Source organism: Anser cygnoides, chromosome 3 (assembly GCF_040182565.1).
Source record: "Anser cygnoides isolate HZ-2024a breed goose chromosome 3, Taihu_goose_T2T_genome, whole genome shotgun sequence".
In the NCBI taxonomy this organism is placed as follows: domain Eukaryota; kingdom Metazoa; phylum Chordata; class Aves; order Anseriformes; family Anatidae; genus Anser; species Anser cygnoides.
The window spans coordinates 46,163,549-46,181,727 of NC_089875.1; the positions used below are offsets into that span (position 1 = coordinate 46,163,549).

The following is an 18,179-nucleotide window of genomic DNA, read 5'->3' on the forward strand; positions in this document are numbered from 1 at the left end:
ACACAAACTATTCATGAAGCAAGCAATCTTGAGTTTTTTTCCACACAGAGAACATATTGTTCCACCCACTGAAAGTGCAGGACAGAATGCTTCTGCCAGCATTATTCATATCCCAAGCTGTCAGAAAGGAAACTCTTGGAATTCCTCTTAGAAATCAATTGCATTATATGTCCTGAGAGCCAATATCACTTCCCTCTTAAAACAAGAAGGATGGTCTTCTGCACAACTCCACAACTGAATTGCAGTACAGTGGCAGCAGAAGGCAACCTTGACCAGAATATACATCACAGGGTAACCACCTAGCTGTGCCCCTTCTGAATTCTATAAACTAACCTAATTAGCCTCAGACGATATACTTGTGCAGAAATTCAGCTGAGGATAGGGAAGAATCCTGTATGATTCATGCTATTAGCCTTAAGATATGGACTCTGGTCACAAGATTTCTGGTTTAGATCAGCAATAGATCAGAAATTCCAAACATTTTACCATCTGATGAGTATTCAGGGGGCTACAAGAATGACTCAGCTGCCTCAGCCTAGAAGAATAGGGAGTGTATCACATGAACAACAGTAATGTTTGGCTCTTTTGCTGGCCAACTCTGAAAAAAAAGAACAAGGACTCAGCTGGCACAAAACATGAATTTTCTTTCTATTTTTTAACATCATTGTTAGTACAAATTACATTTCATTTTGAAATCACATTTCATTATATTTGAAACACACGCATTCTAATTTTCCAGACGTGCAAGATACTGAATTAAAAATTTTCAACCTGACTATATGTGCCATCATCATTGCATTCTGGAATAAACACTTGTTGAAATTCCTTTCGAGCTTGTTCTTGGGTGTACTTCCTTTCAGCCACACATCTGGAAACATCTAGAGAAAGGGAGAAGACAAGTCAGTTGGATGATGCAATGTAAAGAAAAGATAAACAATAACCTAAGGAGGGAGAGGGAGAAAGGAAGAAGGCTCTGAGGCCCATGTAAAGAGAACTGGAATTATAATCAGGGAAAATTTAACATTAGTTGCATTATTTCTAGGAAACAAAGAAACAAAACCAGTGGAAGACAACAATTTAGTGGCAATATTGTCTTAATTCACCTAACATAACAACATTTACTGCATATCATAAGTCAATCACTAGTATAATCATCTTCCTCCAACCTTTGACTGCCTGTCTAGCCTATGAGTCCTTTTGGTTTGCCCAAATGTGCTCAGCTGCCAAGCAAAGTAAACAAAACTGAAATTTTGCCACCTCAAAGGCAAGAGTGAAGCATGGAACAGAAGGACAGAACTAGGAGATGAGATGGAGAGATGCCTGGAGAGACGACTTTGCTGCTCCCTCTGCTGCCAGAAGGGCAGAAAGCCAAAAAAAAAAAAAAAAAAAAAAAAAAAAAAAAAAAAAAAGGCTTCTTCAAACAATTAAACAATTAATTTAAATTAAAAACAATTTAACACAATAGCTGCCACTTCAGGCCTCACCTTATTGTTCCAGTGCAGGTGGCATCAGCAGTAAGACCAACTTTCCAATGCTTTGGGAAACACAAAGCAGGCAGCAGGAGTATAGGTACCACGTATTTCCTACTGTGAGTTTACACACCATTTACTTCAGTTAGGCAGTGAGCTCAGTGGTAACTAACTGACTATAGATGTGCTTACCAGGCTGGTAATTAACAAACAAACAAACACATACTGTACAACATAGAGGCTTGTTGGGCAGGTGATTCAATAATAATTTTGGACATAATTCATATTGTGCTAAAATTTATTGTAACAGCTTATGATTTAGACTTGGCACTAGTCAAGCCAGCCTACCACACAGGCCTTTTTTGTCCACTGTGTGGTTCATTGCGCCATCTCCTTCATTACCCGGTACTGGTCTCCATCCAAGACAAGGCAGTAAATTAGCCAGCTTTAATTCAGTAGTTTCTATTGTCTAAAATGCTATATTGTCTAATACATATATTATATTTCATTAGGCAACCAAAGGCTGAGAAAAGACACATAACATAAGCTTTTGTACCTTTTATTGTCTAAAGCCACTACAAATATTAGCATGTTGCTGATGCAGAGTCAATACTTCAGCATCTGCTTGAGCTAGGCAACTTCAAGACAAATGAGAATACCAGACAAGCTTAAGGAAGTATTAATGATTTCAAGATGTGATTGTAACATCTGAATTAGAATGATCTCAAGCATACAAACTAAGAAATTTACTGTTTCTGATCTCTACTTTGTTTAAAGATTGTTTGACAGTAACTGGCCAGTTCCCTTCTAGGAGGAAAAGTGCCCAGCAATTACCTATGAGACACAGGCATTGTGTTAATTAGTGAATGTCTGTAGAATTCCTGGAAAGTGACAGGAAAGGTTTTCTAGTGCATGCAAATTGCACATTAAACAGAATCTGAACAACGAGGAAAAAACATTTTCCATTTCCCGATTAGATACCAGTGTATCTTGACATCATTTTGTAATCTAGCATTCCCCAGGAGTTACTCTGTCACATACAGGTGAAACAGCTAAGTTTCTTTTCCCTCAAGCACCCTTCCTGTGTTAGCATCATCTAGCCATGCCTGCATAGAGCCAGCACAGAAGCCTGGTGCAACTGCAAAAATCCCTTTTACAGGATGAATCCTTCAACCTTTCACTAGTCATCTCCACCAAGTTTTGGACAACTCATCTGGCAACTTTAACACACAAAAAAAAAAAAAAAAATCCCTTCGTGTGCTAGACAATCTGGTTGGAAAGTGTAACATTATGGACAGAAACTAGTCCTCAGTATCTGTACCCTGAACACAGAACTGAGGCCCCTTAATTCTAATGTTCCTATTGTTTTCCCTTATGGTCTTGGACTTGTGTGCATTACTTCTGTGGATTAGTTTATTCTTCTGTAAAGTAAGATTTTATTTATCTCTCAGGAGTGTTATGAGAGTTATACAGTTCATGTTGGTAAAGTGCCCAAAGTACAAGTTGTTTCACTCTGAAAAATTAAGTTTCAGTCTTAACTGATCTTAATCATATTATGTGGTTTCAGGAGAGAGAATCACAGTGATATACTGTCACCTAAAACAGACATAAATGTTCAACCATCTAGAAATGTGAGAAAAATAATAAGGAAGTCAATTAATTTGTTCTCTGGTATTTCAACAACTTGTTTCATCAAGGAAAAAATTATAGTCAAAGTACAGTGCAGCTCAGGTAATATCTGTTAATGCATGCACTGGCAAAGTTTGTGGTAGAAAAGAAAAAAAAAAAAAAAAAAAGGAAAAGAAACATTGTAAGCAAGCTTTGGTGTTGTAAGCCTTATTCTGAGCATGGTTCGGTCATACAGTACTTAATAACATGTGGTTTTAATGTAGCTAGTATTTTAACTGAAAATAAATCACTTCTTTGTTGGACCTCTGTCCTCGTTTTTCTAGAATGACATGTGGTTTAAATGTCTGAAAGGAAAAGTGATATAAATTCCATCACATAAGGTCTCTGCAATAGTACCATCAGGGTTGTAAATTATCTCCAATATATGAATTATCCTAAAAACATGCCAAGGCAAAAGAGAAGTTCTCCAAAACTGTACACCACTTGTTTCTAAACAGCTCGATGTTCTGAAACCCTCCTATTTGTGGATGATCTAATATGCTTTAAAATCAACAATGACCAAATTTAGGGGAATATAAAATTCAGGTTTGAAGTCTTGTGTTGTGTTGGAAACCATGGAAACATTTTAAAGCTGTTGGGCATTACTATGCTTCAAAATACCCAAAAATAAACCCAGGAGGAAGCTCTCTTATCAAGCTAAGCATCTGAAATTGTGTCTAGCCAAAATATTATTCCCAATTCTGCTTTTTTATTTCACCAAGGAATTACCATAGGGGAATATATATGAGACATGGAGATGCAGTCCAAACCTGACAGAAGAAATGTAATAGGGTTGTCAAAATAAAAAGACATATAAAATATTTTTTCTCAGAATATTAATGAACATTAGGTTATTAATTCAGAGGAGCTAAATTCATTTCAAATAAAATATTACTGAAGCCAGAAGTTATGATAGTTATTTTGATGATACATTTGCAAGATTACAGCATCTGATTATCTGATTTTCTGTCCTTGTTGCAATATTTTCTGATTTCAACCAAAATTTTCCAATGGAAAGGAAAAATTCAAGACACTTAAGGGTTAGACATTTATGTAAAATAACAGGTGAAAAAAGGACAAGAAAATAATTTTTGCTGTGACCAGAAGTAAAAATGAAACATGAGCGCACATCAAAGCATCAGACAAGACAGATGTTAGGAGATCTTGCAGATCCTAAAAGGCAAAAGTCAGTGAGGCATGAGACCCTAATCCACAGGGAAACTAAACTGCCACTTGGCCATTGCTCACACTCTTTCAGCAAAGCCAAATCCAGGACTCACTGTGCAAAGTCCTATGAGTGCATCCGGCCAGTTCTTGTTGAAGATCCCCTCTGTGCCCCTCTCGCAAGTAATAATGAAAATGACTCATAAGCATATCAAAGTAGTAGGATAGGCAGAAGTGGCTTGTCAGAAGGAGGCTTATAGGAATACTGACATATATGGGGATCCCAGTGCAGTCTCTCACATAGAGATTCAACTTCCCTCTTTATCTAGAACTGGAATAATTCAGAACAGGATGGACTCTGATCTGCTTTGAAATAAAGACCAAGAATGAAAGGTGAGGGGGTTACTTGGTACATCTGTGCCGATTAACCAGCCCACAACTTTGGTTTCGGTCATCATGGAACCTGGCCAAAGCAGGCTGAACTCTTTCCAAGTAAATGGCATCACACTGGTGACAAACAACCTGAGAGCAGCGGGGTCTCTGAGTCTGCAAGGTGTTGGAAGGATGACAAGCACTGGGCAATGCTGTGCACCATTGGAACAAGAAAGACTCATTTCATTGTTGTTATAATGGATTTCTACCTCCAAAAAAAACAGAGAATGAAAAAGAAAACATTTTTCTCTTTAAATATGTTTTTGTTTAAACTTTTGGAATCATCTAATGGTAGAATTCCCCCGATCCTTTATTTATTTCCCTAGTGTAAGAATTAATATTGAAGCCAGCAGGCTCAAGCAGGAATGCAGTGTATGACATGGTGAAGAGACAGGTTCTAAGACCTGTAAAAAGCCTGCTGAAATGAGACATTATTTGCCTATATTCAGACAAGGGGAAAAACTAATTTTGCAGATATGTATGCCCAACTGTAATTTTGAATTATGTTAATGGCTGAGTTAGTGAGACTTTATCCTGTTACCTCCATGTACATAAGTCTTTACATCTCAGAAGCTTGCTGGAAAAAAAAAAAAAATCTCCTGGCATAGAAACTGAGCATGAAGATGTATGAGGTTACTTTAAATTAGCTCATTTGGACATTATTAGCTGACAAACAGGGCTGACAGAAAGTTTTCATCTCAGAAGTGGCATCAGTAGGCAGCTGCAGCATCCAAAACCAGATTCTGGTGTACATCAGGGCTAGGAACATAGGACTTTCTGAAATAACACTAAAGGTGATCCAAAATTGTAGTACCAGGGAAATTCTGAAAACAGAATTAGCATTACAAGCAGCACAAGATTGACTTGGAACCTATCTAATTTTATGTTTAATTTCCAACAGTATAGCACCTAAAACACTAAGCTTCAATAAATAAATGAATAAATAAATACAATCCCTCAATTTCAACTCTACTGGCTAACCCTTGAATAATGTATCACATAGAGAGAAGTTTATTACTGCAGAGTAGAAGTTTATCTTTAAAACAATGACACAAAATCATCAAGGATGTAAACACCATCTCTAAAGTAACATTTAATACAACTGAATTTACAGCAACTTTGGGGCTCCATAGGGAGATCTAACACAGATTCTCTCATGGAAAAGTAAACAGCTTGCCAGAAGGATAGATAAATCTCCAGCAAAGATTTTGATTTAGCTCATCCAGTATTTCTTGGTTTCCTATATATTTCAGTAAGAATAAAAGTACCTTTCCCAATTGCAAAACACTGAAGCAGACATCACATACTTTCAAAGAGATTACTGTGTGTGACACAGGTTTGTTATGTATTTATGCATAAAATACACTCTACATTTTATTTAGTTATTTTATTATAGCTTGAATATGCCACTGAACAGTTCAGAAACATTTACTACTTTGTTAAAACTACTTATGAAGTGGTTAAAGTTAATTGTTTGAAGAAAATGTTTCCCTGAGGGCTTTCCACATATACTTAGCTGTTCCTATGGTATAGAGAAAGCTTTTCTAAAGTCACATAGATTTGAACAAACAGACCTAGTTTAGGCACTAATAATTTCAAATATCTCTTGATCTCCATAGGCTTCCCTTACTGCCCCTCCATTATGCCAGAATACCTATACACATACTTAAATTTAGAAATACACGGTGTCAAGCTGTTTAAAGTTAGCTATTCAGCTGAGCACTTTACTGGATTGTCCTAACAATTAACGAGCTTTTTTCTACCACGTTTCTTTCCCACTATAACCTTTTGCTAATTGGTAGAGATAGAATAAAAGTCAAATAACCTTAATTTGTATTTCATTTAGCACCATTTTTTTTTTATTCAGAGCACAGTTTGGTTTCTATGGCACAAACGTAACATGAAAATTTTCTACAATATTTGACTTAAATCAATGCATATTCCAAAGAACTGATCATGCCTGTATTAACAAAGCATATAAATAGCAGTAATCTCTAGTGATTGGAAACATAACAAGCTATATGTGCTCAAAGTTTCAGTTACAAAGATGCAGAGATTATTAGCCTCTTGGGTTGGAAAAGATGTCAGCACAGACATGTAGCCTGACACAGCCATAAAAAAAAAAAGACTTGCCTTGTGACGAGGGCTAGCTGACTCTTTCACTATTTATTTTTATTGCTGCATTCTGGATTCAAACAAAACAGCAAAGCAATCTTGGCCTGCACTCTCCTCTATTGGCATCCAACAGTGGCAGGCAAGCAGTGTAGCATTTTTGTTGACTTTTTTTTTTTTTTTTAATTAATTTTCCAACTGCCCAGCGATTCAGATGGCTAAGCTTTAGGATAAAATAAGGAATGCCGTGCTGGAAATCTTCTCAGCACAATAATATTTCTCCTGATTTGCTAACAGTCACATTTGGAGAGATACACTCTGACTAGAACTGAATCAAATATTTGCAATAAAAACTGAAGCTACAGCTTTCTGATATTTTACATACCAAAGGCCAGACTAGGCTTTCTGAACAGAACGCTGACTTGATAAATACTTTCGATAACCCTAATATGGGCCAATTTATAATTCTTGCATTGAAAATCTGAGACTTGCAACTATTTCTGGTTTCAAATCTTCAGTGCAGTACTATTGCTTTAGCACTACTTGTTTCTACTTGTTTTAAGATTTTCATTTTATATTTATTTAATTTTATATTTTAACAGAAAATTAAATTGAAATTACATGATCAGAAAAAGTAAACATTCACAAAATGAAAAAAAAAATATGACTTTGCATTTTTTGTTCTAAAAGCATACCCTTTTTATGCCCAAGAATGCTCTTTTATGCTTTTTTTCTGTGCAGTCTGGTTTTGGCACATTCCGTTTTGAGAAATATAATCAAGAAAAAATTGAGTATTTTTATAAGAGATAAATTCCACCTCCAGCAAATTTTGGATAATATTTCAGCGCTTTTTGTCTTATTTTCCATGTGCCAGTAGACACATATAAAAAAGCAAAGGATATTCCACAAAAATATTCCACACATACTTAAAACTTTATCCACCCCATTTAAATACCTCCTAGAAAGCAGTATCAGAAGCCATCTCCTCCTGCTTTCAGTGACCACATAAATCATATCTTCTCTGTGTAGATACATTTTGTTCACCAAGATGCTGAGTATTTTTTCTTGAAATAACACTTCACTACAGTAGCTTGATACACAGCATAAATGAAGGCTCAGAAACAAGCTACAGTGAGGTTAGAGTTGAACAGGGTTTGTATTAGCAGGACTGCCAGCAGTGCAGTCTGGAAACTTGCAGTCATCCTACAGATTAAATGCAGTATTCACAGTGAGAAAATAGGTCTGGAAAAGGAGGAGACAGCTCCTAGCTAAAAGTATTTTGTGATAAAAATCTGCCCTATAACATTTTTTTTCCCCAGGAAAGGGTTTATTTGGGAAAAAAAAAAAAAAAAGTACTGATACCACTTATACATTTTTTCCTCCTTTTTCCTCAAAAACATTAGGAAAAAAAAAAAAAAGGAGAAAAGGGAGAGCTGAGGAGAACAAGTGAAAACTGTTTTGCTTTCAGTCTGCAGACTGTGCAAGCTTTCACCATGTGTTCAGGTTTACTTTATAGATTGACACCTTGGTCCAGTCTCACTTTCACTGGAGGTAGGGAAAGAACTAAACCTAGTCACTGTGACTTTCTCTCTCCAAATGAAACATCTCAGGAGCACAGCCTGGCTCCCAAATGCAGCCCACAAGGCTTCCTTCCAGGCAGCAGGTGGGCTGGCTGAGCCACTGTCCCTGCCCACACGCTGACCTAACAGACGTGCTTGGACACTGCAAGCACACGTCAAGCTCACACCTGGCTTGCAGGCAAACCTGAGCTGGAAGGGAGCCTCCAAGGGAATACAGGATTAGGTGTGCACTCAAAAACCATGTCCAGCATTCACAACCCAGTTCCTTAGCTATGAGGCAACAAGAATGTTTCCACAAAGGATGCTTACATTCATGTGTTATGGGACCAAGATTTATTTACAAGCCTAAAGCAACTGTGATCCTTTCTCTTCAAAATGGGAATATCATATCTGCATATTTATCCAAGGACAGAAATGTCCTTGGATATTTAATTCATATCAATTCATAACATTCAAACATATCCTTAATTCATTCACCATACTAATAATTCAAATGAGTGAAACTTTGCATTATTGCTAAGAGCTCTGTTTTAATAAAACAGAAATACTGGGTGTTTCTCTCCTCTAAGGAAAGCAAATAGTAAATAGTAAAATACATCTTTATGGGAAATTCCACTCATATTTTGATGTGTTCCAGTACTTTATGTGAATCATGAGAATGAAGATAGTACCTTTTGTTATGTCTATGGTAGTCCATAAAAGAATGGCATTTTTAAACAGCTAGGCTCTTTAAGATACCATAAATGAGTTAAGCTAAACATGAGCTATCTAGGGTTTCCAATGGAGAAAGAGGGTCTCCATAACTATAGAACAACAATAACACTGGTGTCTGTGACAACTATCCTTGGTGCTCAGGAAGCAGCAAACACTTGTTGGGGCTACCTCTCTGCAAATGCTGAATGCATACCCTGTGTGCCAGCCAAACTAAACGCCATGCTACTCAGGAGTGAAATTATCATTCTGTGTAAAGCTATATAAATTCCTATTTTGAGTACGAGCCACTCAGACATGGGTCCACAGGCCAGTTCAACAGTTTCCAGAAAACTCCGGTTGCTGCTACATGATGACAGCGTAGTAGGAAAATGTGATGCAAATTGGCAGTTGCAATTTTACAGTGAGCAACAATTTATATCAAACCTCTAGCCATTACAGAATTATTATTTGTTAAGTATTGGTAAAGAATCTAGAAATGTTATGGACAGCAAATCTAAGCTGCTTGGCTGGAATGTTTCAAGAAGTCTAGGTTAGGGCTAAAATATACTGGCAGGACTGCACATATAAACTTGTTTTTCCACTGATCACAACATGAGAATAGCAAATATTATTACTGACCTACTCACTTGATAGATTCAGAATATTGGTCTCGAATACCCCAATATAGTACATTCACTTAAAAACAAACAAAGGGAACAAGCTTTCATTACTGTTATTTACGGAAGAAGAAAAGAAAAAAAAATGGAGGAGGAGTAGGAGGAGGAAAAAAGATATTGTGAGTCCATTATCCTGCAGTGCCCTTCAGGGCAAACTTAAGTTAAGCAGGAACTATCCTCAGCTAACTCTAAGAGTGACATTTCCATGGGAGATAGAGGCTTATTTGTTCAGGCAAAAAATTCTCAGTAGCCAAAATGAGAATGCCACAGACTTCTAAAATTCAGTCACAGGCATTGAACATACTTTTCAGCTGCCTCCTGACAAACTGCCTAAATCTCAGCAAACATCCATGTAAATAACTTAAATGCCTGAAGTTCAAACTACCCAGATGAACTAAAGTGCTACCTCTTCCAATTCACCCTCACACCATCAGCAAAACTGCCAATTGACCTGCTGCTGGCAGCTAGTCACCATTTTTTGGTGATCCAAGAGAGAGAAAAACTGCGTTCACTCCACCAGACACTCCTGTTATAGATAGAGCTTGCTTTGAACAAGATGCAGTCAGCTAGCAGACTTCGTACACTTAAGACCTGAAGTTGCTGAGCTGGGAGGTGAAAGGCTGTGCAATGGAAACTGAGTTATTCAAAGTTTCTGAACTCTGAAAAACTCCATTGATCCCAAATCTTCCACTAACCTAGCTAGGACTAAAGTTTGTTGCCATTTAAAATAAGTAAATAAATAAAAATAAAAATCAGGGAAAAGAAGCACAGTTGTTTGTGGGTTTTTTTTTGTTTTTTTTTTTTGGGGGGGGGGTGGGGTAGCCTTCAGTCCCAGTCAACTCCACCCAGCATCATAATTTCAGGTTTAAAAGTTAATACACATTATTTACTGTCATGGAAAACCACTTGAAAAGCCTAAAATTACTTGAAAACTGCTGCAGGAAAAATATGAGTTCACCTTTTTAAAGTTCGTGGGAAAAAAACTTATTCAGTTTTGGGAATACAAAGGCTAAAAAAAAAAATTAAAAAAAAAAAGTCTATTTATTTTAGCATAGAGGAAACTGACAGGAGTCTAGGAATTATTGAAGCATTCTCTCATTTTTTTTTTACCTATAAAGCAAAATTTTCATGACTTAATAGAAAATTTGAATATTCTTTGTACAATGCCATTCTATAGTGATGAGACTAGATTTTACAGAGTAATTCTAAACACGCGGGAAAAAGAGGATTTTTTAAAGGGAATATACAAAATACTCCATGAAAAACAAAATCTAAACAAACCCCCTGTTTCAGGTAGTCCCATATCATGACTTATGACATACATTCAGCCTTACATTTGTCAGATTAAGAAGGAAGTCCTCGCTGAGCAAAGTACACACTAATTATGCGTGTACTTGAGTACATGCAGTAGTTACCAGGACTACACCTCTGTGCACAGTCAGGTTTGTACTATCCATTCTGTGGCTCAAGGGACTTATTTCATATATGTCAGTCCCTAAACATCTGATGTGTTAATTCATTTCTGCCTGTATGCTGTCGATGGTCTGAACTGCACAGACTGTTTATGCAAAATTTGCCCAAACCAGTATGCTCTAAAACCTGAGAATTTTCAGAAGACAATATGAATTTTCATCCAAGGTTCTCTGAATTTTCACAAAGCCATAAATAACTTTGTTCCAAGCTGGTAAGTGGTATGGATAGATGAGTTGAGTTATAACCTCCTTGGAGTTGAGGTGGGTTCAGGAAGGCCTTACTTCACATCCCCTGTTTTCTTAACTGGGCAGTACTTCTTTCTTCAAAAAGAAAGTGGGAATTAAACAAAGCACAGCCTCAAAAGGACACTCAAACTCTAGCTGTAGCACAGTATGTGTTTGAGCACAAGCTAAAAATGCACATAGCTTGGGGGACTGCAAGTAGGGCATTACTATCTAACCTCAGGCTTTCAGGGATTTGTTAGTCACCAGAAAGCCAGCCTCAAAATAATATTGAATGAAAAGGGTGAGAAAGATGAATACTTAAGCAGTATGAAAAGCATATCTAAGCAGTATGAAAACAAATCAAAACTTGAACTTTTGACATCCATCAGTGCCATAAGTCACTTAAATAGGATGAACATATTATTCTGCGTTGTCATTATCATAAGGCAAAACACATTTATAGTATCTATTTGTTATGATGCTTATTTGGCTTATTTTCCAATTTAAAAGATAAACCCAAGGAAAAGCAGTGCTAGGTCAGGCATAATAATACAAACCTCTGCCGGACATTCATGGAGATGAGGTAATCTTGACTCTTTCTCCTTCCTTCATCACATCCCTACTCTGAAGAATTTTTCATGCCATGACAACCTCTCCTACACACCAGACACTGATAGGAGATAGAGGCAATAATAGTGTGTCACCTGAGCCCCACTGACTTCCTCCTCAAAGATCCAAGATGAATTTTTCTGCAAAGGCTACAAGGGGTCTCCAGAGCATACCTCTCCTATTTCTGACGGGAAAGCTGTTTTTAGTTGATATCTTCTGTGCTTCAGCTTACACACAAGCAAAGCCTTCTGGGGTAACCTCTGCCATGTCACAAATCTTGTAAAATCTCCATTAACTATAAGACAGTAGCTACTGGTCCTACAGTGCTGGGCAAAACTCTGCTCATAATGGGCAGCTGCATCATTCAGGGATATAACTTAAAGGGGTTATTTTCTTTTTGCTGTTAGAACTCTTTTTTTTTTTCTTTTCTTTTTATTTATTTTTTTTTTTTCCAGAAATGGTTCTTCTGCATGTTTGGTTCTATTTTCAAGACTAAGAAACTTGTCTTGTACTTTTCACATGTGCTGACTAAAAGTATCGAAGGCTCAGCTTTGTAAGTTACCAAGCTTTCCTGTGTGACATCCAGAGCACTCCAGTCCCGTCCTCACCAGCAGTAGTGGAGGGAACAAGGCTAAGTGCTAAAGGACTCGTGTCCAAGGTTGTGCTAGCCATAGGAGTAGATCTACCCTGACATGTATCAGGGCAGTCCTGTAAAAACAGCTAGCTTAGTTCTCAGGCTGAATTGCCTTAAACCCTTAAAAGAAAGTGGTTCTGTGCATGTTGCCTGCTTGGGACTGTCCCTGGCCCATGCTAACTCCCAAGCCTTGTAGATAAAGTCTTGTGGAAAGCACTAGCTGGCCCATACTCAAAGTGCAGCAGGGATCTCTCGACCAGCTTACCGAAGCAGACAGTCGTACTGTGTCCTGGCAATGTTTAATTTAGTAGTGTGGACATAGCCTCTGTGTCTTTCTGACTTGTTTAAAAGCAAGCACATTGCTCTCTCACTTCTTGTATAGCTTGTTTCTTGGGCTATGCAGGGCTAGATTTACTGTGAAGCATTTGTGTGTGTGGAGTGGATCGCAGTCACAGGTGATACTTTAACAGTCCCCCTAACACAAATAATATTTCTCAACTGTCTACATACATTTATTTATTAGATTCATAATCTTGTTGCACAGTAAACTTCTCTGTCAAGTAAGTGGCAAAACTCCAGAACTTCAGAGTTCAGATTTTGTTTGGAAAAGTATCCAAAAATGTGAATGTCCATCTGCAGTTTACACAGATTATTTGAACCCTTCAAAACTGTAAAAGCAGGCTGGAAATTTAGCAAGATTATAACTTATTTTAACTTTTCCAAGTTTAGCAACAGATTTCAGCACTGTCTGGAATCAAAAAAAAAAAAAAGTATTTTTGGATTGGAAAAAAAAAAGAAATATAAAAAACTTGGTAAGGACATCAAAGGAAGGAAGGAACAAATGAAGGAATGAAAGAAGGAATGAAGGAAGAAATGAATAAATGAAGAAAGAAATACACTATCAAAGCAGTCAGTTGTGATGCTTGTTTTGTCAAAGGTGAATTCTCTTTCAGAACTGCGGGGAAGGCTTATTCATTTTCAGGTTTGTTAAAGCTATTTCAGTCCCTGCTACAGCCATTGGAACTAGAAAGACAGCAGTGGAAGAAAAGAAAACATAAAGTTCTGCCACTGTTTTTTATCATTTAGCTTTAAGATCCAGGCCCTAAAAATTGTTTCCTTTGTAATTCCAAAGAATTACATGAGCTGATGACTTTGGCTGTGAACAAAACTTGAATTCAGAAGTATAAAGGAGAAAGGAAACAAGACATCTTTAAAGAAAACTATCCCTTTGTAATTTCAGCATTTAAATGATCAAAATCAAATAGGTCAGGCAAATGCTGAGAACCAGTGAGGAGGAGTAAAGATAGCCAATCCAAATATGGCTTTCAACAGAAAAAAAGATACATGTAGGGAGAAAGCAGGCATCAATCTAATTGTGGTTCAAGCTTCCTTTATCAATGTAAAATGAAATCCCAATTCTGAATGTATAAAAAAGAAATGATGGACTCAAAATTGTTTCAAAAGGTTTTGGGCATATATTGTGAGGACGTTTAGATTTGTGGTGAATAAACTTAACTGCACAAAAACCTGGTCACAACATTTTCAATTAATTTAAATTGTTCCTGGAAGCATTTCCTTTTCAGACAAGATTTCTGGGGGCTGAACAGAGATTTTTACCTGAAAAGAAGACAGGAGAAAGCAGATCTAAACTTAAGATGGCCCTTTCTGATCAGTGATGGATGAGAAGATTTAAAGTTGTGAATCCTGTAACAGGAAGCAGAGATGACTTCATCTCTTTTCTCCATTCATAACTCCACAGGCAAACATACATGTTTCTTTCACTAACATTAACAACTTCAAAACTTGATTCAAAACCAATTTTTCAATGTTTTATTTTTGTTGTTTTTTAGGGGGGCGGATGAACATTTCCAAAAGAATTTGTTTTCATTCCAACACAGAATGAAAACAAATACTGAAACCTTGAAAGTTGCCCTGGAATTGAACCATCATCTTTTGGTTAACCCTACTGAAACAACTCTTTGCTCAAGCATCACCTGCAACAACAAGCATCACCGTGCAAAAGCAACTGGCTCAAAAGGGGTCTTAATCTGAGGCCTTTCTAAGCTCTTGCAGGGAAATGTTTGATGAGACTATCAAAAGAAGCAATGTTAAGACTGAAACTGCTGCTAGGCCAGCAGATCATCTTTTTCTTCTGTAAAACTTGTTTGTTACAGCTTGAAATATTTCTGATGATTGCAGCCACAGGTAGAAATAAAAAAAAAAAAGACACTTTAAAATTCGTTATTAGAAATATTTAAGCTGCCTAAGGTGTCTAATTCCAAGTCTACAATTATATTGACATGCTACATGTTAATTAAAAAAAAAAAAAAAAAACAGCAAATGAGCACTTCTCCAAATTGTAGTTGTTGACTGCATAAAAAATGCCAGCATTGCTGGATACACTTTGGGTAAGGCGATTAAATGCATCCCTATGGAAAAAAAAAAAAAAAATCTTGCAGATGACATTATCAACATGGTAAGAAATAAAAACAGAAAGAAAAACACTTAGGAAAACTCATTCCTGCATAAGTGTATAATGCTCTAAACGCACAAAATGAACAAAAACAAAGTTTAAAATAATTCTCTCTGTTCATAAATGTAACAAAAACTTCAACTCAGGTAGCTTCATTATGTTATTCCTGTTCACATAAGTAAATGGATCCATCAGCTAATACAATGGCTTATTATGAAAGGGCTGAAGAATGAGCATAGTGTTTCATCTAGGCAGAAGATGAGACAGAATGTCTCTTTGAAACAGTCCTGATGCTTCAGAGGCTTTCTGGAGCTAATGGAGAGAGACGATGTGGAAAATTGCCTCCTAGAGGTTGAACCTGCGTGGTCCCTGAGGCTTTCTTCTCCCCTCCCACCTGCTCTTTTTGGACAGAGAGAAAGGGAAAGTAAATCTTTATGAGTGCTGCTATTCTTACATTTTAAAAAGAAGTTCATTGTGTTGGGAATCACCCTACACTTCAGTAGGGAATATGGCATGTTTCTCTTAGCATGTCAACTGAAATCTCTAGCACCAGCCTACTCTAAAGTGAAAAGATTAACCTGTGAATATTTTAAAATATTTTAAATTTTGGAACTGAAGCACTAGGGTTGCATGTTGCACAGCTTCTTCAAACAGAGTTCAGAAGTAAAAGAGTAGATGATTTAGCTAGAAGGCTCTAAGCATTACAAATGATTTAATTGAATTTCAGATTTACACTGTTTGAGGGTTTACACAACTTTCAGTTTTGTAGAAAAAAATCCCACAATTCTACAACTATGTTGGGGGGATTACATTCTGAAGCAAACCAAAACAACATCAACCAGTTAGATTTTTTTTTTTTTTGAGATAATGATAACAGTTAGGAAACATACACTGAATTCATCTAACTCTAACTCAAAATACTAAACTGCAGAAGAAAAGAAATCTCATGAGACAACAATCTTGAGAGTTACTCTGAGTCTGCCAATGAGATGGACCTTCAAGAACAAGGTCCTAACTATATAATTTCATTAATAGTCACTTATAGTGTAAATGGGTGAGGGAGTCATATTTTTGCTGATAGATTCATCTTCATGTAGCATATTTTTATAGAATTAACGGACAAATTTCAATCTACTTGCTTTCAGTCAGCTGTACAGCACTGCAAGTACAGCACTACTAGTTCTCAATATTCATTACATTTCAAAAGCTATTTAAAGTCTATTATTTTGCATTATGATCAAGGGAAACTATTGGAAAGCTTTGATTTGCTCACCTTTACAGTTGCCCCGGTAGGCAATTTCCAGCTGAGGGTCTTTACATTTTGCTCGTTGAAATTCACACCGAGACAAAAATGTTCTTCCATCAGATGCACAAAGGGATTTCTGAGGAGAACCTGCACAATCCAGGCTGCATTCTCTGTCTTTGTCTTGGTCCACTCTCAGAAACTAAAAAATATATATATATATTAATGCTGTAGGAATGCTATTGTCGTGTGAAAACTGCTTCATGATCCCCTTCCCCAGGGAGCACATACAAATATTACTCAAAAATGAAAAGAAAGCTCTGTCTTTTTAGCCTATTCAAATAATAGTTGATTCAACATATGTGGGGTTGTTCAGTTTCTGCTATGAAGTGGTAGTGATTGCAACGTTTCTGTAATATGCAATAAATCCACTGTTGCAATTAGGAAATCTCTGAATTTCCTTCAACCATTGTGAAGCTGAAAACAGTGTCTTGGAGTCTTTAGAGTAAAAAATAGTGATGGCAGAAACATTCTTCAACAGAAAAATGAGACAGCAATGGCAACTTCTCTATTTTATTTGCCACAGATTAACTAGTCTACAATAACAAGCTGAAAAGTCTGTTCTAAAGATCCAAGTAAGACTTTTTTAAATCAATATACCCATAATATTTCGAACTACCTCAGTGCAAGAGGCCTAAAGAGAAAATAAGTAAGGTATGAGAATGATATGAAGCACCATATGAAATGCAACAGATCATTTATTCTTGAAATGCATACGTTCAAAATCTGGAGACTTCTCAAAAAAAAAAAAAAAAAAAAAAAACAGAAATTTCAGACACATTTTATACATACATTTCTATGTATGCTTGCTTATACAAACTCATGCCAAGACTGAATAGGGAAATGTAGATTGTATAGACACAATCGTGTCTTCCCCCACCATGGGCCAGCAGCAAAGACAAAACCTGAAACAGGCCATGTGCTACATGATGCATCGCAACTCGTAATTGTATTGAAGTTGTTGCCTAGCAGCAAAAACTTCTTATTGCTGCTTTAAGCACCGTCCCAGGTCTGGCATGGATCACCCACAGCTTCAGTCACTCAAGGACGTCACTATCCGGGCACAAGTTGCCCATGGGCCACAGTCCATCAGGGGTGTCCCTGAGCCAGTCTGGGTAACCTGTGAACTACGGTTTTGGGGTGGGCTTTTTTTTGGACTGGCACAGAGCAATTCATGGTCTCCTCTCACACAGGAGAGCCCTGCAAGACCTCTGCTACTCAAATCCTGTTAGTTCTGCCCATTACACCACAGGTTCTCCCATTCTCAGAAACTAAATTTCATCTTCTCTAGAAGACAGTGAGTATAGGAATATATATATATATAGGGATATATACTAGGAATTTCAGCAGACACTCCCCTTTCTAGTTCTGCCACAAAGCTACACTGAACCACAGGCATGACCAATGGAGCTTGGTGTCATCTTTGGTACTCTGAGAAGGAGGAGCTGCTCACCCTGAACCATGCTGCCAAAAACCTAATCAGTTCTGATGTTGCTTGCTGCATGCCAGTGATAGTATTTTATCTTCTAGCTCCCAAAAGGCTGGAACAAGCAAGGTGGTGAAACCACTTAGTCCTCAGATGAATTTCTCTATCATTTTTCTGTTTCTGAATAAGCACAAAGTTATGCAAGGCATATAGCTACCAGGAGATAATCATTCTCCCAAGCA

The 18,179-nt window shown here is 37.1% G+C and overlaps 1 protein-coding gene across 7 annotated transcripts in view; it reads right to left on the bottom strand.

Annotated features, from left to right (window-relative positions):
* SMOC2 (SPARC related modular calcium binding 2) overlaps positions 1-18,179 on the bottom strand; it is a 146,493-nt gene that overhangs the window by 85,532 nt on the left and 42,782 nt on the right. For all 7 annotated transcript variants that reach the window (XM_066994084.1, XM_066994083.1, XM_066994082.1 and 4 more), the window contains exons 2-3: positions 16,482-16,653; positions 772-878 (exon numbers count right to left, since the gene is read on the bottom strand). In XM_066994084.1, the coding sequence (XP_066850185.1) occupies positions 772-878; positions 16,482-16,653 (279 nt within the window). The remainder of the gene's footprint in view (positions 1-771; positions 879-16,481; positions 16,654-18,179) is intronic.